General features: G+C 41.3%; 1 protein-coding gene and 1 long non-coding RNA gene across 5 annotated transcripts; one reads left to right on the top strand and one right to left on the bottom strand.

The window, feature by feature from the left end:
• Window positions 1–55: 55 nt before the first annotated feature.
• Window positions 56–13,178, bottom strand: LOC124000368 (GATOR complex protein NPRL3-like). Of its 4 annotated transcripts, none has more exons than XM_046306678.1 (14): window positions 12,631–13,178; window positions 12,461–12,530; window positions 10,648–10,686; window positions 9,526–9,658; window positions 6,373–6,447; window positions 4,775–4,928; window positions 4,427–4,508; window positions 4,194–4,331; window positions 3,249–3,405; window positions 2,422–2,528; window positions 1,907–2,036; window positions 1,310–1,502; window positions 879–1,071; window positions 56–358 (listed from the first exon to the last, which is right to left on the bottom strand). In XM_046306678.1, the coding sequence occupies exons 1-14, from the start codon at window positions 12,827–12,829 to the stop codon at window positions 193–195; spliced, it is 1,836 nt and encodes a 611-aa protein (XP_046162634.1). In that variant the 5' UTR covers window positions 12,830–13,178; the 3' UTR covers window positions 56–192. The 4 variants fall into 4 exon arrangements, with proteins under 4 accessions (XP_046162634.1, XP_046162636.1, XP_046162635.1 ...); XM_046306680.1 differs by having other exon boundaries at window positions 13,087–13,141; XM_046306679.1 differs by lacking the exon at window positions 10,648–10,686.
• Window positions 11,842–23,849, top strand: LOC124000369. The gene is made up of 4 exons (XR_006832588.1): window positions 11,842–12,143; window positions 22,896–22,999; window positions 23,269–23,364; window positions 23,498–23,849. It is a non-coding gene; the product is annotated as an uncharacterized LOC124000369 (long non-coding RNA).
• The last annotated feature ends 1,067 nt before the right edge of the window (window positions 23,850–24,916 follow it).

The following is a 24,916-nucleotide window of genomic DNA, read 5'->3' as shown; positions in this document are numbered from 1 at the left end:
CCAGAGGAGAGTGGAAGAGGGAGATGACAGACCTCTACTCCAGAGGAGAGTGGAAGAGGGAGATGACAGACCTCTACTCCAGAGGAGAGTGGAAGAGGGACATGACAGACCTCTACTCCAGAGGAGAGTGGAAGAGGGAGATGACAGACCTCTACTCCAGAGGAGAGTGGAAGAGGGAGATGACAGACCTCTCTACTCCAGAGGAGACTGGAAGAGGGAGATGACAGGATCCTCATGGTTGGTGACCACCAGAACACTTCTGAATTTGTCAAAGAGGGTCTTCAGCTGAGAGCGCCTCATGTTTTCATTATACATGATCTCCTCCAGGTGATGGTGCCCTCGGAAGTAGTGCAGCAGCCTGGAAGGAACATCACACAAGAGGCAGAGAAATTAGACTAAAGCAAATTCTCCACCAAATCATTAGCTAAGTAAATCTAGCATGAAGCAGCACTTGTTAGAGCCAGTAATCACATTAGTGCATCCTGCACACTATGCAGTCACGCTATTGATTCACTGCTTAGGGCTTTGGCGTTTTCCTTCAAGCTTTTTATCACTTTTGCAACACAACCAAGAAATAACATTCTCTTTCCCATATATTCTTACATGACAGGATGAGAAAAATATATTTTTTAAATGTTGTAAAAAAATATATTTTTTAATCCTTTCATTCTCCACAACACCAAGCTGACAGATGTATGTTTGTTCTGAAGATATACGAGTCACAAGAGCCTCCAGCCCAGGTCCTTCAAAATGACCCAGCCCACCTGTCATACTGGCTGTTACACAATAGAGGGCGCCATTACGCCACTGTCCACAGCCACTGAAATACAGTAGCCCACCTTGGTGCCAACTAGTAAAGGGCAGGGGACATACTTTACCTGGCAAACATGCGCAGGTCTTCAGGGCTCTGTGCAGCCGGGATGTTGAGGATGACCTGACGCTCGTGCTCTGTCAGGCTGGCCAGTAACGTCTCGGTCATCCTCCTGTTTAGTGGAGAGTCTCCACCAGGAAGCAGTTCTGCACTGGAGTTATCCATACTGGGACTGGTCAGGGTCATGTCATCACTGCTGGCTACAGAGAGAGAGCGTGAGGGGTGGAGAGAATGAGTGAGACAGACATTGATTGAGGAGGAGGAATGACAGATAGGGGTTGATGATTAGGTGACTAGAGGCACAACTGTAGCAGGTAACCCTATTGAACAGGTTAACCAGGTATATTAAAACATACTCTATCATACAAATAGAGCGTACTTCATCAACACTTCACACCCAGAGTGCAAGACAGCTAGTTGAAGGGGCAGTTCACATACTTGGGGATCCGAAGCTGAGTGCGCTGGGCGTGCTGAGGCTGCGGCCCCCCACCCGGGCCACCAGAGGGAGCTCCTCGTCCCGCAGCAGACCTGACTCCTCCTCACTGGGGGGCACCAGCAGACACACGTAGGTATGGAGCTGGATCAGCAGGCGCCGCTGGAGCATCCACACCACCATCTGGATCAGCTGGGCCTGGCCAGAGGTGGAGGGGCAAGGAGAAGGGACACACTGGGTTAGAGGCACCACTCAAAGAAAATAACTGAACACGTGGAACTGGAAGAAGCGTCACCCTGTAACTGGGCGCATCTCTTTCAGACAGACAGGTTCCAACCTGGCCCAAAATAGAGCCAAGAAATAGCTGTGTGTTCTGGACCTGTTGCCATGAAAAATAAATGTTGAGAAGGATGGAGTTGATGTGATGTCTTTTATTATTTATCATCTTCGCTTAGAGAGCTCGGCCAAACCAGGATGGGTCTGCGAGAGAGCCCAGACGCTCTTTCTGCTTCAAACATCAGCATTTCTGATTATATGCTGAGTAGCTTTCTGGAAGCTATCTTTTAATCAAAACGAGCGTGTGTATTTCCTAATAGACCTACCTCCTGCACAGACGCATCCAGTGGGTTCCTGAACTCAGACAGTGAGAGCGGCAGGGAGAACTTGGCCAGCATGGAAGGCAGGTCATGACCTGGGAACTGCTGGCCAAACGCCTCAGCCAATGGAGAGTACCTATGCAAGAAGAAGGAGATGGTGATTTCTTACTTCTTCATATTGTAACCGGTACAAATGTTCAAGCAGGAGAGAATCCTTTCAGTCTACAGTACAAAATACAGACGGACACAGTGGCCCAAAGGAAATCTAATTCAGTCAACAAAAATCACATTTTGTTATAGATTCACCATCCAATCATTAGGTCATAAGCCAATCATAATTCAACATTAGCGCCCTGATGCTCATGATGAGTTTATTATGTTGGTATAAAATGGATGTACAGATTACAGTGTCTGGTTCATTAGTTTAGCCACCTCTCAATACACACCCTGTTAATGAGGCATGGAAGGAATGAGAGAAAGGGAGCACGAGGCTGTTCAAACACTCACACACAGATACTCACAGGCTGATGTTGGCGTGTGGGGACAGCATGTAGACATTGTTCTCACACAGAGGGTACACTATGATGGCTTTTCCCCAGTACACCAGGTGAGCAGCAATCTGGAAGATCTGCACACACAACGAACAGAAGCAAACATGTAACTGTGAAAATGCATTATTGGGCATGGACAGAACCTGTCTATTGAAATGAAATATTACTGAAGAGAAAGAAGATTCATCATTTACTCCACTAGATGGCAGTATGAGAACAGCAACATGACACCAACGCCATGGTGTGACATTGAGGACAGTTTGTAATGACTTGCTATTCTTTTTATTGACAATTCTTTATACTGCAGCATGTTAGTGTTCAGCAACTTACAATTAAATATAGTCCCCTGTTGAAAAGTGGGCTGATGTCAACTAAACCTGGCTACAAATTTAGGGTATTTACTATTTAGGGTATTTCAATTGCTTTCAAATACATTTGGAGGTAAGTATTTATATTTCATTTTTCAAGACAAGTAATTGAATATTGGAACATATTTGGAAATACACTTTGGAAAGCATTTAAAAATACTCAAATACTCAAATACACTCATATGCATTTAACCCAGGCATTTGAAAATAATATTTGAAATTAGTATTTGAAAATGCTTTCAAATAATAGTAGGCTATTTATAGGAAATTATTTTAAATACATTTACATACTTCCAATAAGTATTTTATTCAGCCACATTATTTGAAAATACTCAAATACACAGAAAATAAGTACTAAAATAATCAAATCAAATACCCATGTATTTGAACCCGAGGCTGTTGTCACTGATGCAAGGTGCTCCTACCAACCTGTAGCAGGTTCAGGTCTGCATCCTGTGCCAGCTGCTGCAGGTTCTTGACTGCAGAGCAGGTCTTAATGAGGCGCACCAGAGCAGGAGAGCAGTCCAAAGGCAGCTGGGCCAGGAGAGCCTTCTCACTGTCCAGCAACAGCAGAGCATGATACGGCCTGGGGGACAACAACACATACATTTAACACAGAGCCCATGTTCATGACTAATTATCACTAGTTACATTCTACATAGTCCATGAAGTGTATGGAAATACACTTAGTGCCCCTTCATTGGGCGTGGCAGGTAGCCTAGTGGTTAGAGCGTTGGATTTGTAACTGAAAGGTTGCAAGATCGAATCCCCGAGCTGACAAGGTACAAATCTGTCGTTCTGCCCCTGAACAGGCAGTTAACCCACTGTCCCTAGGCCGTCATTGAAAATAAGAATTTGTTCTTAACTGACTTGCCTAGTTAAATAAAGGTAAATTAAATTGCTAGAAATGTACTCATTTTTTTCTTGGAAAATACTCATAATATATAGCTATTATTATAGCTTATATTTAAGTTTCAATGCATGTTTTACTAAGGGAAAATTGGACTTGTAGTATTTTGAGATGAAGACGCTGTAACATTGCTCTGACTAAACATAAGCATGTGAAAGGCAGAAGAAGTAAATAAAGAACATTTACTGGCGCTGTGGCCTACAGGAAATGATTGGTGGAGCTGCTCACCAGATGCAGTTAATTGTTCCACATAAAGAAGCAGGCCACCAGAGCTAACTGTTACCACAAAGACTTCTCTCTCACAGCCTCGGTATATAATTACTGTAAAACGTTCCATAATACAATCAGATCAACCTAATGTCCACATACAATGAAAGCCTACAAAGGTCTACCGTCAGTTACAACTTGTAACCCACACGTCTCAAACAGTGTTCAGTAGCTCACAAACACACACACATACACACCTTATGGCCTTGAGGCTACGCTCCAGAGCCTCTGGGGGTACGTGGTTGCCCCCTACCCGGTGGATCTTGTGAGGTAAACAGAAGCTCACCTCTAGCCAGTTGTTGATATGGAGCCTCACCACCCCTGTTGTACACAGGCTAGAAACACAACACAGGCTCTATTATTACACCTGCACTGTAAGAACAAAGAAACTATCCACGAATACATGATTTTGTAGGGTGTTTTTACAAACCTGTCATATGCCTCCTTCAAGTCCCTGGCAAGCTTGCATTTAGGAAGGATTTGTCTGAACGGTGACTGAGGGCTGCCATCAGCTAAGAACGAAAACACAGAAAATCAAGTCACATACATTGACCTCTCCATGACATTGTAAATCCATGTCGAGTGAAGACTTTGACAGACACCTCTCATCCCCATCTTCTTTGGGACAATATGGAGAGGAAAATATATGCATTGTTCTATAAAATGCTATCAGAGTAAAGTGGGTACTTCATGGTATATGGTACTTAATGGAGGGTACTTTTTGGTACTAGACCCAAGCGCTGAGTGGTGTGTTTTGGGTATGTAGTATGTGACTCACTCTCGGTCATGTTGGTGACCTCGTCCTGCACGGCCAGCATCAGCTTGGCCTCTCTGGTGAGGTACTGGCAGCGGCGCTCCTCGTGCTGCAGGGCGATGGCGATGCGCCGGGACAGGTTGTGCATGCAGCTGATGACTGACGGGTCGGCGTTGGCCTGTAAGGGGCGCAGGGACAGAGAGACGGCATTATGAGACACTGGTGCAAAGCAACTGGAACACTGGCCACACTTCAACACTTGGTTAAAGGGATACTTCGAGATTGTGGCAATTATGAAGGAAGGAAAAGGTCGTGTCGTGAGCCAATTCTTACTAGCGTTAGGACTGGAAGTGTATAGACTTCCAGTCATTGCGCTAACACTAGGTAGCAACTTCCTTCAAACTGCACGCAGAAACATACAAATGGTATCCACGAGTTCATCAGACTCTGGGGATTGACAAAATATCCCTTAAATTTTTACTACTAAAATGTACTTTATTATTAGTTTGTAGATGATTATAAATATGTAATAGTTATAACACCTTGGTTGAAATTGTGAGCATCTACTAAATTATTACATTGTAATTGTAACAAATAGGGAATCTATGGTCCAGCAAGTCAGTAACCCAAGATATCGGTTTGTTTACATCACTAGATCTGAGTATTAGCAGCATTGCTGACTGCAAAACATGTTGACTTTAAAATATTGTAATCTCTAACTTCAAAACAGCAATATTAGCAGCATAATCCATTTAGAGGTTCAATAATAACTATTTTATTTTATTATTGACTGGTAAAATGACCCTCATTCCAAACTGCTCATTTAGGAAAAAAAATGTGCATACTATACAAAAATAATATCAGATATTTTATCAATACATGCATGTCAAATTGTATTTTTGCAGTTAAATAATTTTGGGTGAACCCGAGATTGAGTGACATTACTGGCACTCAATTACAAAAAAGAATGAATCAATGAATCAATAATGTATTTAAACAAATTACTCATATTTCAAAATAAAAACCAAACAAGTCAAAAGGGCAGGACATAATTTTCTGCATTCTCATGTTAGGTGAAGAGCCATAGAAAATGCCAGTGAGTGACAGGCTGGGTGGGTTGCTGGGCAGATATGAGGTTAGAACATGACTGTGCACATTCCGCCCAGTCTCAGCTGTGCAGGGCTAGGCAGCCTCCAGTGAATCAGCAGTCTGCCAGGCTGAGTCATGCCCAGGGGAGTGTAGTGCCATGCTGGGTAGAGTGATTAAACAGAGCCCACTGCCCCCGCCCAGCTCTCACCCTTCTTTCCACCACAGATAGACCCCATGCTGGAATGTTATCACCCCGAGAGACCCATCCCTTTCTGAGAAAGCACTCTCCCTGACCTGGCCTCACCCACCCAAATTACCAGCTGACTTATTTAATTTATTTAGAGAAAATGTATTTATCACCAATGAATGTGGTGTTTGTAAAATAAGCACATAATGTGGAAAACAATTAGCTAATCCAAACCTGAGTATTAGCACTTATTCATCAAATTAAGAGGAATATTATTGACATGACAATAATTATATTCAAGAGGAAAGAGAAAGCTATTTATGGAAAATAAAAATTACGTTCTTACCCTCAGAGCAAACACAACACTGAACAGGATCATGGTGGGCATCTCCCTCTTAGGTGAGGGGTCTGTCTTGGACACCTGGACAGAAAGAAATAAGATAATAAATATAATAGATGTTCTAAATCACTCTGACTATGATCAATGGCTTTGCACACCACTATTTAAATCATAATCAATTTAAATCATAATAATTGCTATTGTATGTATTGAAATGTATAAAACAACACAGTGAAAACATTCATGTTAGACCTGTGACAAAGTTATAGAATAAACAGCTGTAAATGTCTCCTTTTATTCATGCCTTTTATACTGGTATTTTCAACATCTTATTTACAAGAATACATAAATATAGAATTGCACTTTTTAAAGCTTGGTTTATTACAGTAGGTATTCAATTAAGCTTTTAAATAACATTCTATGAGAGCCATAGCTCATGAATTGTTGGTATAATTTCTGAAAAGGGCCATTTTGTAAGGATACTAACATACAGCTCAGGCTTGGTTTTTAGGGGATCACACTGATGAGAAATTGCCATTTGGATACAATCAATAGCATACAAATCACATGGATTAAATACATGTCTTTATGGAAAGCAAATGATTCACTGCACCAGTTGAGTAATTTGTTATCAGGTTCATCAGGACACTAATTTCAACCCTCCAATAGACTACATGTAGTCCAGTGAATGGAATTAGTACCCATCATCAACCTACTTTGGTTAGATACATTTTAGTTACGTTACAAACCATTTCAATATTTGCCTAGAATTTCACTCCAAATTATTTCTCCACCCCTTATATTCAACCATTCTATCTTACTTCTGTAAATTGTAAAATAATTATTGTGAAACACTGAGGTGTAAGGCACTTCTTCCACTAGATGGAGCGAGGGACCTGAATTCAGTCTCAGAGTGAAATTAGAAGTCAAAGGAGAATTGCTGTTTCAGATTGAGGGGAGAAGAACTGCCCTCTCTCATTGAAGCCACGGAGTGCAAAGCCGACCGCAGTACTGCAGAAATTGTTTGCAGAAAATAGTGATTGGAAAAATGTCAATCTTCATGGTCAATCTTCGTGTAAATAAATGAAAATATTCTAAGACAAGCATGGTACCAATAATTGCTTCTATTACACCAGATGTATGTCCTTGAACTGATTATTTTAAAACCAAAAGGTTGCTGGTTCCAATCCCGAGTCAACTAGGTAAAAAATCTATCAATGTGCCTTTGAGCAAGGCAATTAACCCGATGCAATCTCAACCACACTGCCCTAACCCATCTGGACAAGAGGAATACCTATGTGAGAATGCTGTTCATCGACTACATCTCAGCATTTAACACCATAGTACCCTCCAAACTCGTCATCAAGCTCGAGACCCTGGGTCTCGAACCCGCCCTGTGCAACTGGGTACTGGACTTCCTGACGGGCCGCCCCCAGGTGGTGAGGGTAGGTAACAAAATCTCCACCCCGCTGATCCTCAACACTGGGGCCCCACAAGGGTGCGTTCTGAGCCCTCTCCTGTACTCCCTGTTCACCCACGACTGCGTGGCCACGCACGCCTCCAACTCAATCAACAAGTTTGCGGACGACACAACAGTGGTAGGCTTGATTACCAACAACGACGAGACGGCCTACAGGGAGGAGGTGAGGGCCCTCGGAGTGTGGTGTCAGGAAAATAACCTCGCACTCAACGTCAACAAAACTAAGGAGATGATTGTGGACTTCAGGAAACAGCAGAGGGAACACCCCCCTATCCACATCGATGGAACAGTAGTGGAGAGGGTAGTAAGTTTTAAGTTCCTCGGCATACATCATCACAGACAAACTGAATTGGTCCACCCACACAGACAGCATCGTGAAGAAGGCGCAGCAGCGCCTCTTCAACCTCAGGAGGCTGAAGAAATTCGGCTTGTCACCAGAAGCATTCACAAACTTCTACAGAGGCACAATCGAGAGCATCCTGTCGGGCTGTATCACCGCCTGGTACGGCAACTGCTCTGCCCACAACCGTAAGGCTCTCCAGAGGGTAGTGAGGTCTGCACAACGCATCACCGGGGGCAAACTACCTGCCCTCCAGGTACCACCCGATGTCACAGGAAGGCCATAAAGATCATCAAGGACAACAACCACCCGAGCCACTGCCTGTTCACCCCGCTATCATCCAGAAGGCGAGGTCAGTACAGGTGCATCAAAGCTGGGACCAAAAGACTGAAAAACAGCTTCTATCTCAAGGCCATCAGACTGTTAAACAGCCACCACTAACATTGAGTGGCTGCTGCCAACACACTGACTCAACTCCAGCCACTTTAATAATGGGAATTGATGGGAAATTATGTAAAATATATCACTAGCCACTTTAAACAATGCTACTTAATATAATGTTTACATACCCTACGTTATTCATCTCATATGTCTACGTATATACTGTACTCTATATCATCTACTGCATCTTTATGTAATACATGTATCACTAGCCACTTTAAACTATGCCACTTTGTTTACATACTCATCTCATATGTATATACTGTACTCGATACCATCTACTGCATCTTGCCTATGCTGTTCTGAATCATCACTTTGTGTCTTTATGTACATATTCTGTATCCCTTTACACTTGTGTGTATAAGATAGTAGTTTTGGAATTGTTAGTTAGATTACTCGTTGGTTATTACTGCATTGTCAGAACTAGAAGCACAAGCATTTCGCTACACTCACATTAACATCTGCTAACCATGTGTATGTGACAAATAAAATTAGATTTGATTTGATTTATTTAGCTGCTCCTGTAAATCACTCTGCAGAAAAGCATCTACTGAATGACTAATGGAAGCCTGCAGTACCCCGGTAGGCCTTCAACTTGATATAATCATTGAGAGGGGGCAGCATGGAGCTAGCCTGCAACGTCACTTTTAGGAAGTAGCTCAAACTGCGCATGTTATGTATACATGAGACACCATATTAACCAACTTCCTTGGCTTCAAATGTGCTATTGAGTCTTCACAAAGGGATGAATGTCACATGACTGATGGCTTTGTCCATCCATTCATATACAGTCATTGTTCAGATCTCATGGTACTGCTGGACTGACTGACAGAGAATCTCTGCGGGTGAATGTGTAATTATGCTCAGGCCATCACAAATTCACAAAAAAGTATCTTACCTGAATGGTATGAGGATGCTGGAGGAGGGTGGGGTGCCCAACGAAACGCACATTGTCTATCTTCAGCTCAAACTTCTTCCCACACATATCAGACTTGGTGGCCAAGATAGTGGCGAGGATAATGTCAGAGAACCTTATTGGAGAAAGAGGAGAAAAAGACCTAAGTAAACCAGCTGAGAGTAGAGCAGGAAGGGAGGAGAGCAACAAGATATCTGAGAAAGTGCCAATTATATCTAATTCTGTTTTATTGTCTTTGTTTTATTATTTAGTCCATCAACCTATAATGGTAGCCATAGTGTGACTATGGATAGGAGGGTTAGGTTAATCACATGGATCAGCCTGCAACCTGATTGATGGATCACAGTTTGAGAGGAGCTGGTGTAAATAGTACTTGGAGAGGAGAGACGACAGTGAATAAGCCCCTCTGGCAGAGAAGGTGAGGGCTTTGTAAAGGGGAGGTGAGAGACTCATGCTGGTTTACATAGCTCATGCTGTAGGCTGGCCCCATCATCAAATACAAATTATATCATCATTATCAGGAGCTATTATTCCACCAGAAAACCCAAAAAGGGACAGATTGTAATCCAATCTTAATCATGACTATGTTTTTTGTTCTGAGAAATACATTATTATGGCTCTGCTTGGTTTAACCATGTTGAAGAAGTCTATGTATCTATTCAGAATTGATTTCCCAACAATCAAATATCATCAGATGAAGTGGATTCCAACGCTGAATGAACTGAAGAATCTACGTTGCTGGTTTTGGAGCAATCATTTAACAAGGCTTAATTAAAATGCAGGATTTACCAAGATAGACCAGTGAATCATTCCATCTGTAATAATTCAACAGGAATTGCAGAGATTAAGGTTGGCGTAGGTATATATATATATATATATATATATATATATATATATATACACACACAGGATATATATATATATATATATATATATATATATATATATATATATATATATATATATATATATATATATATATATATATATATATATATATATATATATATATATATATACAAGACAAAACAGGAAGGAAGGAGTGAATAAAGACATGGGTGTTGTAAACAAAAGAAAGGTGGTTTTAGAATGACTTGGTCTTACCCTGCTACCAACTGTTCATCAGTTAACGGAGTTTGTTCTCTGAAATGGGAGTAGGGCCAGAAAAAAAAGAAAACGCAAACAAAAGGAAAAAAATGCAGCAGACAATTGGACAGAATGCATAACAGAAGGACATCACAAACAAAAGCTAAACAAGATTACCACTTGAGAGTGACTTGAATAAATATTTAAAAACCTAATTGATCTCATTTTTGTACCAAAGACTTGATTACAGAAAATGTTGTAACGCTTCACGATGCATTGCTCTTGTCCTGGAGTACAAATGCTATAATTAACCCAGTAACAATGTTATGAACATGTTATTACAAAGTAATAAAGTAATTTAACATTTGCTTTGTAATTACATAGTAGTCAACATTCGTTTTTTTTGTTAGTGGACTCAACCCCATTAAAATGCAACAACAAAGAAATAACTGAGTAACAACAAGTTACTAGAGTAATTACCATGTTAATATCATACATGGGTTGAAATAGGTAAAGAGTAAGCCTAACTTGATGTAAATAGGCCTGTTTTTATTGGGTAACTATCAACTGTAGCCATGTGTATTTTTGTTAAATTCTTGCTTTTAAATTAAATGAGTCACTGAAATATATATATATATATTTATTTGTATTTATTTTTAATGCTGTATCTTGTGGCCACTATGTTACATGCCAGTCATTTCTTATAATCTGAATGTCACTTGAAAATGTAAATGCAAACATTTTAAAAGCCCACATGTTAAACAAAAGGCACTGATGTAACAAGGTTAAAAAGCTCATGTAATCTACCCATTTATTTGACACACATATAGAGTGACTTTCATAATCACATATTCCAAACAACAGATAAGGGGTGTATTGCCATGAACCCATGCTGTAATATCACAGACACATTTGCAAGAGGGCACAAATACAACCCTAGCCGTCTTGGGTGCCAGCCAATAGGACCCTAGCCAACACACATGCCGCAATTGTTTTAATCAAATGTTGACTAATTTTGTTCTGATATGAACATATCCAAAACTTGACTGCTTAACAAAACGTATGATGAATATGCTGAAGCCTGTCACACTGGTGCAGTTTCACACAGTCACCTACCCCATTCATAAATGCTAACTACTTTAGCACATATTGATGATAGTATCTTCTGACTAGGGGAGTTTTGTTGAGAGCCCAAACACTTGCTCACTTGCATTAACAAGCATTAAGAAGCATTGCCTGAGGTACTATATTGGAAACATAAGGAATGTATCTTTCATATCAGTGAGAATTACTTTTTATGTTTTTTAAAGTTACTACACACCTTGTAGGGTTAGTGTTCCCACACGGCCATATCTCCATGTTACAGAGCTTGTTGATGGAAGACATTGGCCGCCACCTGTGAAAATTGGCTATCTAGCGTGCTCCGAACACCTGTGTGTAAGATAACTGAGGAGGAAGTGTAGTTCATAAACTGGGGGCGCACAAAGTGTATGGATCTGTGTAAAACTACTAAAGTAAGTGTATCTTTTTTTATTTGAAAGATTATTTCTCGCTGACATGAAAGATAGGGGGCATATCAGCATACGTTTCGAAAACCGTTTCGAAAGCGATGATTATTGACGTTTTTAAACCTTAAAACACAGCATCGGAATTGTAGTTTACACCGAGCCAAATGCGGGCGAATGCAATGGCTGAAAATCCTACATACGGAGAAGGGTTTTCGAAAGCTAACAGTCCCCATTCAAAGGGATGTTGTTTATTTCCCCGTCGTGATATAGGCCTACACATGGATGGATACATTATGTAGTTGACATAATATGACGACCAATACCTTGAATCTCCATCTGGATCTTCAAGAACATCTCCTGTAGTGTTCAATGCATATGGACTTCGCTGTTTTGCTGTTGGGCAAAAATATCAGATTAGAAGATTTGTTTACCAAATCTTACATATCACACCACATAGCAAGCTAACGTCACACACACAGTAAGGACTACTTACTCGTGAGTGATGATGTGCAATCTGAAACCTGTTGAAATGGGTACCTAAAGAGCAATTTGTTCCCTCGGCTACCCGAAGTAACCAAAATTACACTGATAGGGCTTGTCTTTTCACCACATTTGAAGAACCTATTTTCAGACTGTTTATACATAGATTTTCGCTCGCCTTGTAAATCAAATGAAGATGAATGAATGTACATATTTTAACGTCGAGTTTGCAAATTGTTTGTCAATTAATATTTAACAATACTGTAGCTATTCACATGGTTATAAGAAACGTAGTTGCCAGACTTTCCATTTTTTTTTACAAATATAACTTTAGCTAGCTCCGAGCTAACTAGCTTATGCTAGCTAAGAAATGTTTAGGGTTAACGTTAGCTATCGAAGCACCATTAGCTACATTGATTAACTACTTAACAAAACTTGGTAATATACAGGCGACAATATATTTGAATACTTATATAATTCTGTTAGATGTGTTGTTTCTCTACTCCAGCTCAGCGCTGCCTTCCAATGTTGTGTGTTACACTGATATGTGATGTAGACCGTAAAAGTAGTTCCGCTAGTGGGGTGGGATATTTACATGTGAGATTATCGGTCGATTCTAAAACAAATACCCTGTTGTAAAACTCGCATTTTACCAGTTAATATCATCACTGTTATTTTTCACATTCAGTAGCAATGCGTCTGTACCGTAGCCTCGAGAGCCAGCATGATCACGTGAGACTAATACATCTGGAAAGCATAGAGCAGGGGTTCTTAAACGTTATCACCTAGAGACCCAAATAAAACATAAAATCAAATTTTATTGGTTTCATACACATATTTAGCAGATGTTATTGCGGGTGCAGCGAAATGCTTGTGTTCCTAGCTCCAACAGTCCATTGGTATCTAACAATTCACAACAATACACAAATCTAAAAAAGAATGGAATGGAATGGAATTAAGAAATATATAAATATTAGGATGAGCAATGTCGGAGTGGCATTGACTAAAATACAGTAGAATAGAATACAGTATATAAATATGAGATGAGTAAAGCAGTATGTAAACATTATTAAAGTGACTAGTGTTCCATTATTAAAGTGGCCATTGATTCCATGTCTATGTATATAGGATAGAAGCCTCTAAATTGCAGGGTTCAGTAACCGGATGGTAGCCAGCTAGTGATGGCTATTTAACAGTCTGATGGTCTTGAGATGGAAGCTGTTTTTCAGTCTCTCGGTCCCAGCTTTGGTGCACCTGTTCTGACCTCGCCTTCTGGATGATAGCAGGGTGAACAGGCCCTGGGTCAGGTGGTTAATGTTATTGATGATCTTTTTGGCCTTCCTGTGACATTGCGTGCAGTAGGTGTCCTGGAGGGCAGGCATTGTGCCTCCGGTGATGCGTTGGGCAGACCGCACCACCCTCTGGAGAGCCCTGCAGTTGTGGGCGGTGCAGTTGATACAGCCCGACAGTTTGCTCTCAATTGTGCATCTGCAAAAGTATCTGAGGGTATTAGGAGCCAAGCCACATTTCTTCAGCCTGTTGAGGTTGAAGAGGTGCTGTTGCGCCTTCTTCACCAATCTGTCTGTGTGGGAGGACCATTTCAGATTGTCAGTGATGTGTACGCCGAGGAACTTGAACCTTTCCACATTCTCCAATGCGGTCCCATCGATGTGGATAGGGGCGTGCTTCCTCTGCTGTTTCCTGAAGTCCACAATCAGCTCCTTCGCTTTGTTAACGTTGAGGTTATTTTCCTGGCACCACGCTGCTAGGGCCCTCACCTCCTCCCTTTCGTCATTGTTGATGATTTGTTGTGTCATCTGTGAACTTGATGATTGAGTTGGAGGCATGTGTGGCCACACAGTCATGAGTGAACGGGGAATACAGGAGGGGTCTGAGCACGCACCCTTGTGGTGCCCCTGTGTTGAGGATCAGCAAAGTGGTGGTGTTGTTTCCTACCTTCACCACCTGGAGGCGACCCATCAGGAGGTCCAGCACCCAGTTGTACAGGGCAGGGTTCAGACCCAGGGCCCTGAGCTTAATGATGAGCTTGGAGGGTACTATGGTGTTGAGCTATAGTCAATTAACTGACGTAGGCATTCCTCTTGTCCAGATGGGATAGGGCAGTGGCAGTGTGCAGTGCGATGGCGATTGCATCGTCTGCGGATCTTTTGGGCCGGTCAGCAAATTGAAGTGGGTCTAGGGTGTCAGGTAAGGTAAGGTAGAGGTCATATGATCCTCTAATCTCTCAAAGCACTTCATGTGTGGCGATAGTCATTTAGTTCAGTTACCTTTGCTTTCTTGGGTACAGGAACAATGGTGGACATATTGAAGCAGGTGAGGACAGCAGACTGGGATAGGGAGAGATTGAATATGTCCCTAAACACTCCATCCAGCTGGTCTGTGCATGCTCTGAGGACATGTCTAGGGACGTCGTCTGGCCCGGCAGCCTTGCGAGGTTTAACACGCTTAAATATCTTACTCACGTTGGCCACGGAGAAGGAGAGCCCACGGTCCTTGGTAGTAGTCTGCGTCGGTGGCACTGTGTTATCCTCAAAGCGGACAAAGAAGGTGTTTACCTTGTCCAGAAGCAGGACGTCCGTGTCCGCGACATGGCTGGTTTTCCCTTTGTAGTCCGTGCTTGTCTGTAGACCCTGCCATATACAGTGGGGCAAAAAAAGTATTTAGTCAGCCACCAATTGTGCAAGTTCTCCCACTTAAAAAGATGAGAGGCCTGTAATTTTCATCATAGGTAAACTTCAACTATGACAGACAAAATGAGAAAAGAAATCCAGAAAATCACATTGTAGGATTTTTAATGAATTTGTTTGCAAATTATGGTGGATAATACGTTTTTGGTCACCTACAAACAAGCAAGATTTCTGGCTCTCACAGACCTGTAACTTCTTCTTTAAAAGGCTCCTTTGTCCTCCACTCGTTACCTGTATTAATGGCACCTGTTTGAACTTGTTATCAGTATAAAAGACACCTGTCCACAACCTCAAACAGTCACACTCCAAACTCCACTATGGCCAAGACCAAAGAGCTGTCAAAGGACACCAGAAACAAAATTGTAGACCTGTACCAGGCTGGGAAGACTGAATCTGCAATAGGTAAACAGCTTGGTTTGAAGAAATCAACTGTGGGAGCAATTATTAGGAAATGGAAGACATACAAGACCACTGATAATCTCCCTCGATCTGGGGCTCCACGCAAGATCTCACCCCGTGGAGTCAAAATGATTACAAGAATGGTTAGCAAAAATCCCAGAACAACACGGGGGGACCTAGTAAATGACCTGCAGAGAGCTGGGACCAAAGTAACAAAGCCTACCATCAGTAACACACTACACCGCCAGGAACTCAAATCGTGCAGTGCCAGACGTGTCCCCCTGCTTAAGCCAGTACATGTCCATGCCCGTCTGAAGTTTGCTAGAGAGCATTTGGATGATCCAGAAGAAGATTGGGAGAATGTCATATGGTCAGATGAAACCAAAATATAACTTTTTGGTAAAAACTCAACTCGTCGTGTTTGGAGGACAAAGAATGCTGAGTTGCATCCAAAAAACACCATACCTACTGTGAAGCATGGGGGTGGAAACATCATGCTTTGGGGCTGTTATTCTTCAAAGGGACCAGGATGACTGATCCATGTAAAGGAAAGAATGAATGGGGCCATGTATCGTGAGATTTTGAGTGAATCCCTCCTTCCATCAGCAAGGGCATTGAAGATGAAACGTGGCTGGGTCTTTCAGCATGACAATGATCCCAAACACTCTGCCCGGGCAATGAAGGAGTGGCTTCATAAGAAGCATTTCAAGGTCCTGGAGTGGCCTAGCCAGTCTCCTGATCTCAACCCCATAGAAAATCGTTGGAGGGAGTTGAAAGTCCGTGTTGCCCAGCAACAGCCCCAAAACATCACTGCTCTAGAGGAGATCTGCATGGAGGAATGGGCCAAAATACCAGAAACAGTGTGTGAAAACCTTGTGAAGACTTACAGAAAACGTTTGACCTCTGTCATTGCCAACAAAGGGTATATAACAAAGTATTGAGATAAACTTTTGTTATTGACCAAATACTTATTTTCCACCATAATCTGCAAATAAATTCATTAAAAATCCTACAATGGGATTTTCTGGAATTTTTTTTCTCATTTTGTCTGTCATAGTTGAAGTGTACCTATGATGAAAATGACAGGCCTCTCTCATATTTTTAAGTGGGAGAACTTGCACAATTGGTTGCTAACTAAATACTTTTTTGACCCACTGTATGTCTCATGTCTGAGCCGTTGAATTTCGACTCCACTTTGTCTCTATACTGATGTTTTGCCTGTTTAATTGCCTTATGGAGGGAATAACTACACTGTTCGTATTCGGCCATATTCCCAGTCACCTTGCCATGGTTAAATGGGATGGTTTGTGCTTTCATTCGCGTTTAGCGCAAATGCTGCCATCTATCCATAGTTTCTGGTTCGGGCAGGTTTTAATAGTCACAGTGGGTACAACATCTCCTATACACTTCCTGATAAACTTAGTCACCGTATCAGTGTATTCGTCTATGTTGTTCTTGGAGGCTAATCGGAACATATCCCAGTTTGCGTGATCAAAACAATCTTGAAGCGTGGATTCCGATTTGTCAGACCAGCGTTGAATAGTCCTTAGCACGGTTAATTTCTGTTTGAGTTCCTGTCTATAAAAAGGAAGGGGCAAAATGGAGTCGTGATGTGATTTGCCAAAGGCAGGGCGGGGAAGGGCCTTGTAGGCATCCTGGAAGTTGGAGTAGCAATGGTCCAGTGTTTTAGCAGCACGAGTACTACAGTCAATGTGTTGATAGAACTTCGGTAAAGTTTTTCTCAAATTTGCTTTGTTAAAATCCCCAGCTATAATAAATGCAGCCTCAGGATATGTGGTTTCCAGTTTACACAAAGTCCAGTGAAGTTCTTTGAGGGCCATCGTGGTATTGGCTTGAGGGGGAATAGACACAGCTGTGACTGTAACCAAAGAGAATTCTCTTGGGAGGTAATACGGTCGGCATTTGATTGTGAGGTATTCTAGGTTTGGTGAACTAACGGACTTCAGTTCCTGTATGTTATCACAATCATACCATGAGTAGTTAATGAAACCTTTTGCAGCACTTGATTTACTTTTTTTATTTTACCTTTTATTTAACTATTCAAGTTAAGAACATATTATTTACCCCAAGAACAGTAATAAAAGTCAACATTAGAATCCTGGCAGTTTATTAGGCTTTTGAACCACTGTTATCCATAATAAAAGTCAACATTAGAATCCAGTTTACTTTTAACCACCTCTGAGCGAATTTATCTAAAGAGTTCTAATGCGCCTAAAGTCGTTTTCCATTGCTTTGTTGCCGTTATATCAGTTCAATAATGTCTCAATAATGACCAATCTACACTGAACAAAAACATAAACACAACATGTAAAGTGTTGGTCCTATTTCATGAGCTGAAATGCAAAATCTCAGAAATGTTCCATTCGCACAAAAATCTTATTTCTCTAAAATGTGTTTATTTCCCTGTTAGTGAGCATTTCTCCTTTGCCAAGATAATCCATCCAAAAATGTGCAGTTTTGTCACACAACACAATGCCACAGATGTCTCATGTTTTGAGGGAGCATGCAATTTACACGGTGACTACAGGAATGTCCACCAGAGCTGTTGCCAGAGAACTGAATGTTCATTTCTCTCCCATAAGCAGCCTCCAACGTCATTTTAGAGAATTTGGCAGTATGTCCAACCTGCCTCACAACAGCAGACCATGTGTAACCACGCCATCCCAGGACCTCCAGATCTGTCTTCTTCACCTTTGAGATCGTCTGGGAGGGGGTGGAGGGGGGTGCTGAGGAGTATTTCTGTCTGAAATAAAGCCCCTTTGTGCGGAAAAACGCATTCTGATTGGCTAGGCCTGGCTCTCCAGTCGGTGGGCCTGGCTGCCAAGTGGGTGGACCTATACCCTTCCATTGGTGCACCCATGCCAAGTCATATGAAATCCATAGATTACGGCCTAATGAATTTATTTCCATTGACTGATTTCCTTATATGAACTGTAACTCAGTAAATTCTTTGAAATTATTGCATGTTGCGTTCAGTATAAATAGCCTACCTACAACTGGTAATACATTGTTGCTCTGTCTCTGTGCAGCACTCTTCCAACCAGTGCTCTCAACGCACGCACACCCCTCTGGCTCTCTCCGACTTCACCATTCATTCACTCACTCACTCACTCACACACTCAGTAACAGCCTGCTCACTGCCTGATAGTCAGCATCAGGCCACAGTGAAATGTATATATATTTTTTAGGAAATGCCATGGCAGCTGCGATACAATTTAGAAGTAGCCCAAAGACCTGCCACCCAAGACCAATACATTTTCACCTGCAATATCGTTTTCAAAGTAGCCCAATTATCAGGAAAACTGAAAACACGTCTGCAGTGCACCACAAACATACGGTTCATAATTGCCAATCACAACACTGGACTGGCCAATGGCAGGAATTTGTTAGTCCATCACTCCAGTAAAAGTGACCAATTTAAGGTTTATAGACATGCACCCGCCTGTAAGCCCACACCCCCATCAGCCTAGAATCCAAACCCAAAGGTGCCAAAACTTGGGAGAGCGCAATTTGAGAAATTGAAAGTGAGTGACTATTGCTGGTGGATTTAATGCACTCAAACTTTTTTACACGTTTGAATCACGTTTGCTTACAGTTCTATATGTACTGTGTCGTGGAAATGTCCTCTATTTACCAAATCATGGGAGCAAACCACACACACAAGTCTTAACAAAGTCCATCTTTAATTATATCAGCTCTATCACAATCCTGTGACTCTCAGGTAATTCAGTGTCTCTCAATTAATTCTCTGAGAGCCCCCCTTACAATGCAACTGCGATCCTTTAATAGCAAAGAACACACATAGTCAGACAGCATAGACATAATAAATCGTTCAGCTTTGTCTCCTTACTCAAACCCCAGAACCATAAACCAATCCTCCATATCAACAGGCATATATCAAATTGTCATTTAGATACAACCAATTCTATATACAACCAATCCTGGACAAGATCACAGAGACACACTGACTGGCACACAGACATTGTGGAGTAAAAGATATGTTTACACATGATGACACTTTGGCCTCTCCCCTCTCTGCGGCCCATGCAACTTAGTCTTGACATAGAACAGATAACTGCAACCCCGCCACAGTATTATACAAAAATACCATTCTGATGAGAAGTAACTTACAAACATATGATGAATATAAAACATCTTACATATGTTACCAACAAATGCTGATTATTTCCACAACAACTGTTTAATTAATAAATCTTCTCTAGGGTAGGGGGCACTATTTTCACCTCTGGATAAAAAGCGTGCCCAAAGTAAACTGCCTGCTACTCAGGCCCAGAAGCTAGGATATGCATATAGATTTGGATAGAAAACAGTCTAAAGTTTCCAAAACTGTTAAAACAATGTCTGTGAGTATAACATAACTGATTTTGCAGGGGAAAACCTGGGAATAATCCATCCAGGAAGTAGGATTTTTTTGGTGTTGTAGTTTTCTATTCAATGCCATTACAGTATCCATTGACCTAGGACTCAAATTGCATTTCCTAGAGCTTCCACTAGATGTCAATTCTTTAGAAATTGTTTCAGGCTTGTGTTCTGAAAAATGAGCAAGACCAGTCTAAATGAGTGAATCCTATAGTGTCACACAGAGCTCTTTCATGAGCAATCCCGAGAGTGCACCTTTCTTGTTTACCTTTTATATTGACAATGTTATTATCCGGTTGAAATATTATTGATTATTTAGGCTAAAAACAACCTGAGATTTGAATATAAACATAGTTTGACATGTTTCTATGAACTTTACGGATACAATTTGAATTTTTTTGGTCTGCTTGTTGTGACTGTGTTTGAGCCTGTGGATTACTGAAGAAAACGCGCAAACAAAACTGAGGTTTTTGGATATAAAGAAAGACTTTATCGAACAAAACAAACATTTATTGAGTAAATGAATGTCTTCTGAATGCAAACATATGAAGATCATCAAAGGTAAGTGATTAATTCTATCTCTATTTCTGACTTGTGTAACTCTTCTACTTGGCTGGTTACTGTTTGTAATGATTTGTTTGCTGGGCGCTGTTGTCAGATAATCGCATGGTATGCTTTCGCCGTAAAGCCATTTTGAAATCTGACACCATGGTTGGATTAACAAGAAGTTCATCTTTAAACCTATGTATTACACTTGTATGTTTTCTGAATTTTTATAATCAGTATTTCTGTTTTTGAATGCATTTCACTGGATGTTGGTCATGCAGGACGCTACCGTCCCACGTACCCTAGAAAGGTTTTAAGACATGTTTCTTTTTGATCTACGATGAGTTTCTGCTTGCTCAAAGTCACACTTGCAGGCTCTCAAGTTTAATTTGCGCTCTTGACTGGCCTGTGCACTCGGGCATACTCGCGGGACCGCTCCTCCGCTCAACTATTTTCTTCTCTCTCGACTCACAATGCAGAGGGCTCCGTATAACTCCTCATTGCCATGATTGGTTTACTGTAGGCAGGGGCGGGAGGTCCAGTATAAAACACAAACTCACATCCTTGGCAACTTCCTTCACAACAGCTTTGCTTTGCTAAATCAAGATGTATGAAAGCCATGACGACTGAGGAGACTGCATGGCAGTAAATGCTGTACGGTCACTGTACAGATTGACCATGCAGAGCCTTTTACGCACTAATGCCAGATAGACTAAAATAATGAAAAAAAGCTCTTAATGTAGCCTATAGTTATAAATTGCTCAATAATTATACATTAATTGATTTTTAAATGTATTTTTTTCTCTTTCTTTTTTTATTTTTATTTTTTATTTTACCCCTTTTCTCCCCAATTTTGTGGTATCCAATTGTTTAGTAGCTACTATGTTGTCTCATCACTACAACTTCCGTACGGGCTCGAGAGAGACAAAGGTTGAAAGTCATGCGTCCTCCGATACACAACCCAACCAAGCACCAATGTGTCGGAGGAAACACTGTGCATCTGGCAACCTTGATATTAAATTTCAAAACTCAGTTTGATTCACAGTTTTTCAAGCTGACCTGCATTGATGATCTGCCAAACATGGGCACAATTACGCTTTTGATACTGGAGGATGCCATGACTAGCTCTGGGGTGTCCTTGAGTAATCCAGGGTGGCCTAGTGGTTAGAGCGTTGGACTAGTAACCGAAAGGTTGCAAGTTCGAATCCCCGAGCTGACAAGGTATCTGTCGTTCTGCCCCTGAACAGGCAGTTAACCCACTGTTCCTAGGCCGTCATTGAAAATAAGAATTTGTTCTTAACTGACCTGCCTAGTAAAATTTTAAAAAATTAAACTTCACAGCATCCAGGACAACCGAGTGACAACTTTGAGGTGCCAAACTTTTCACATGACCTTAAATTGTAACTGAGAGAGGGAAATCAAGGGTATGACCAATTTGGAAGACAACTGGTGTTAACCAGAAACCAAAGACAACAGATTTTGGATGACGTGGCAACAGCTATGTATGAGAGGAATGAGTATCCAAGTGTGACTTTGAAGATGCTGCAAAAGCCTTAGTCCACTGACATAAATTCCTTGCTGACAATGGGTCACCAAAAGGGTGGGACGGATGGAAGAATGGCCTTAAGTTTAAAGTAGGAAAATACAGAATGAAACTAGGCAGAGATAGGTGGCCTGAGGTTGGTTAAAATAAAGTGCCCAAAAAAGGAAAGATCCAGAACCACCACTTAAACACACTGTTTACTGTGGCCCAGTCAACCTGTCACAGTTCCCTCAATCAAACGTTGAAGCAGATCTGGAAAAGCTAAGGACTGATATTTCTCTTGAGATGAAGAAGACACACAAAAACTTGGCTGTAATCAATCGTTGTATGGGAAAGACAGTTGCCCTGAGAAGACAGGAGATTCTGAACAGCAGTACTGAAATACAGACAGTGGAGAATAGATGGCCGGCACTATTTCTAGAGTCACAGGTATTGCTTTGGCCTGGTGGCAGTGTTAACATTCTGTTACAATGTCTAAAATGTAGGGAATTAGAGGGAGTGTGTGTGTGGGGTGTGTGGGGTGTATTGAGTTAGTCATTCAGTAAGAGCCTGGTAATATATAATCACATTAAGTACAGAAGACTTCTGTGTCTTTAAATCAAATATCTAATCTACAGATATTTGCTGAGTTTCATCGCATAAATAATCAGAACCTGCAGCGATTGTTCTTTTCTGCACTAGACCATCACACTGAACGATTGCTGGCTTTATCTCGTGTGGTGCAGGGACAGATGGGGAGCTTTGGACTTTCGTTTTCTGCCATTCTGAAGACGTATGATGAAATGGTTTGTTACATTCTAATTTACATATTTAGTTTCCATGGTTCTGTGCTGGCACTCCCCCTATGTTTTTTTTTTTTTACCATTTTCCAAACTCCACCTGCAGTGTACATAACATTGGTTTGGGGTGAAATGGTAGTAAAAGGGGTGTTGTGTCTCGATTAGTGATTTGAACCTATGGATAGCCATATTGGTTTAAAATCACTGTGCCTATATACTTTTCCCATTTGTCCTCTGCAAGTTGATTTATTAATGTTCTGTCTGTGTCCTTTTAGCAATCAAGGGATGTGAATGTCAGTCGAACTGCTGCCCTTCATTGTCTCCCAGCACTACTTCTTGAAAGCGACTCAGAGGTGTTCAAAACCTGCAAGGTTGGTTAATACACTTCAGGGTTATTACTGAGTTTAAGACTGCTCCTTTTAATATTGACGTGCCCAGAAATCACAACACATCTTCCGCTTTGGTTGATCTGTATTTTACACTCTTCCGGTTGTCATACTGTAGGAACGTGAGTCAAGAAATCCTGGTGTCCTCATTGGTCCAGTCTGCATACCTGCTATCGTCTCTGATGATGAAGATGCAGTCGCCCTTCAGCCTCACCAAGTCTCCATCATCCACGAAGATAGAGTGGTGATGCACAGCTTCCAATCCTGGCCAGATGCTTTTCTCGCTCTAATTGGCCTGGTTTATGGTCTACATCTGGATTACCCAAAACCCATGTCCAGCTCATTTCTATTCATTCAGAAAGTGTTCCTTAATGTTGATTGCGAAAAGCTCAAATCAAGTTTTGGCCTTGAAAAAATAAACTGTAACCTAATTTTAACCTGTTTTCAGCTCAAATGTGCCTGTGGTAAGACAACAGATGTTGTTGTTTGTTCAACCTTAGTAAAGAGAACTTGGTGATTGTTGGAACAAAAAGGTTTGTATGCTTTTTTTGTTATTTCCTTTCATGTGCATTCTCTTGAACTGTAACCAGAGGAACAAAAATTGACAACTGTGAATCTCATGTGTTTGAAATGCTGTTGTGGTATTCTCCAATAATAAATCATATTATTTTGTACAGTTCAACATGAAATTTACACCTGAACCTAAATTATTTACATGGAAGCACGCTGAGAGGGATTGGCTTGTGTCTTGTTGTCTTAGCAAGGAGGTAGGCCTAGTAAGGTAGGCCTATGACTGTGCTTTTGTGGACTTTGTAAAAAGTACATTGAATGTGTACGTTGAAGGGGTTAAATTTGTTTTACACAATAATACTTACTTCAGCTATTATGTTTGTTCTATCTTATATTGCCTAACCAGCAAATACTCACAATCATTATTTGAATTATCAGATGTCAATACTTTTATTAATTAACTTGAAGTCATTAGACATTTACAAAGTAAAGCATGATGAACCGCTAAATGGGGTGGCTTTGAACTTTGCTCCCTGGTTTGCTTTGAGAGAACATGCCATCATGATAACCTCTGCTTACAGTACTAATACTGAGCACTTTCATATAGCAGTCTATGGAGTAATATATTCAGTCATTTGTCTCTGTTATACTATTATGGTGTTGCAGGAGCTCATGGTCTCCTGGTACTCCTTCAGGCAGTGTTAACAGCAGTGCTCCCATGAGAATTGATTTTGGCATGTTGTGTGGCATCTGCCTGTTCGTTGCACAGCATAAAATTGTTTTCCACAGCAGGGTTAACTGGTGCATCTGAACATTGTTAGGTGGCCCAACGTCTAAGACACACCGTACACATAATTTTGAAACTATGGGAATGGAACGATTAGGAAAGGGGTGGCTAGTGAGGTCTAAGTCAGTCTCTCTTCCTGCCTATCGTTCGTTCTTCTCTTATGCCTTGTCATCTTACTTGTCTCCTCCCACAACACATACCAGCCACATGTGGATACAGCCAGATAAGAAATAAAAGGGT

The sequence above is a fragment of the Oncorhynchus gorbuscha genome, linkage group LG16, assembly GCF_021184085.1.
Source record: "Oncorhynchus gorbuscha isolate QuinsamMale2020 ecotype Even-year linkage group LG16, OgorEven_v1.0, whole genome shotgun sequence".
Lineage (NCBI taxonomy): Eukaryota > Metazoa > Chordata > Actinopteri > Salmoniformes > Salmonidae > Oncorhynchus > Oncorhynchus gorbuscha.
Note: the sequence above shows the minus strand (reverse complement) of the source record. Positions and strands in the feature narration are given on the sequence as shown.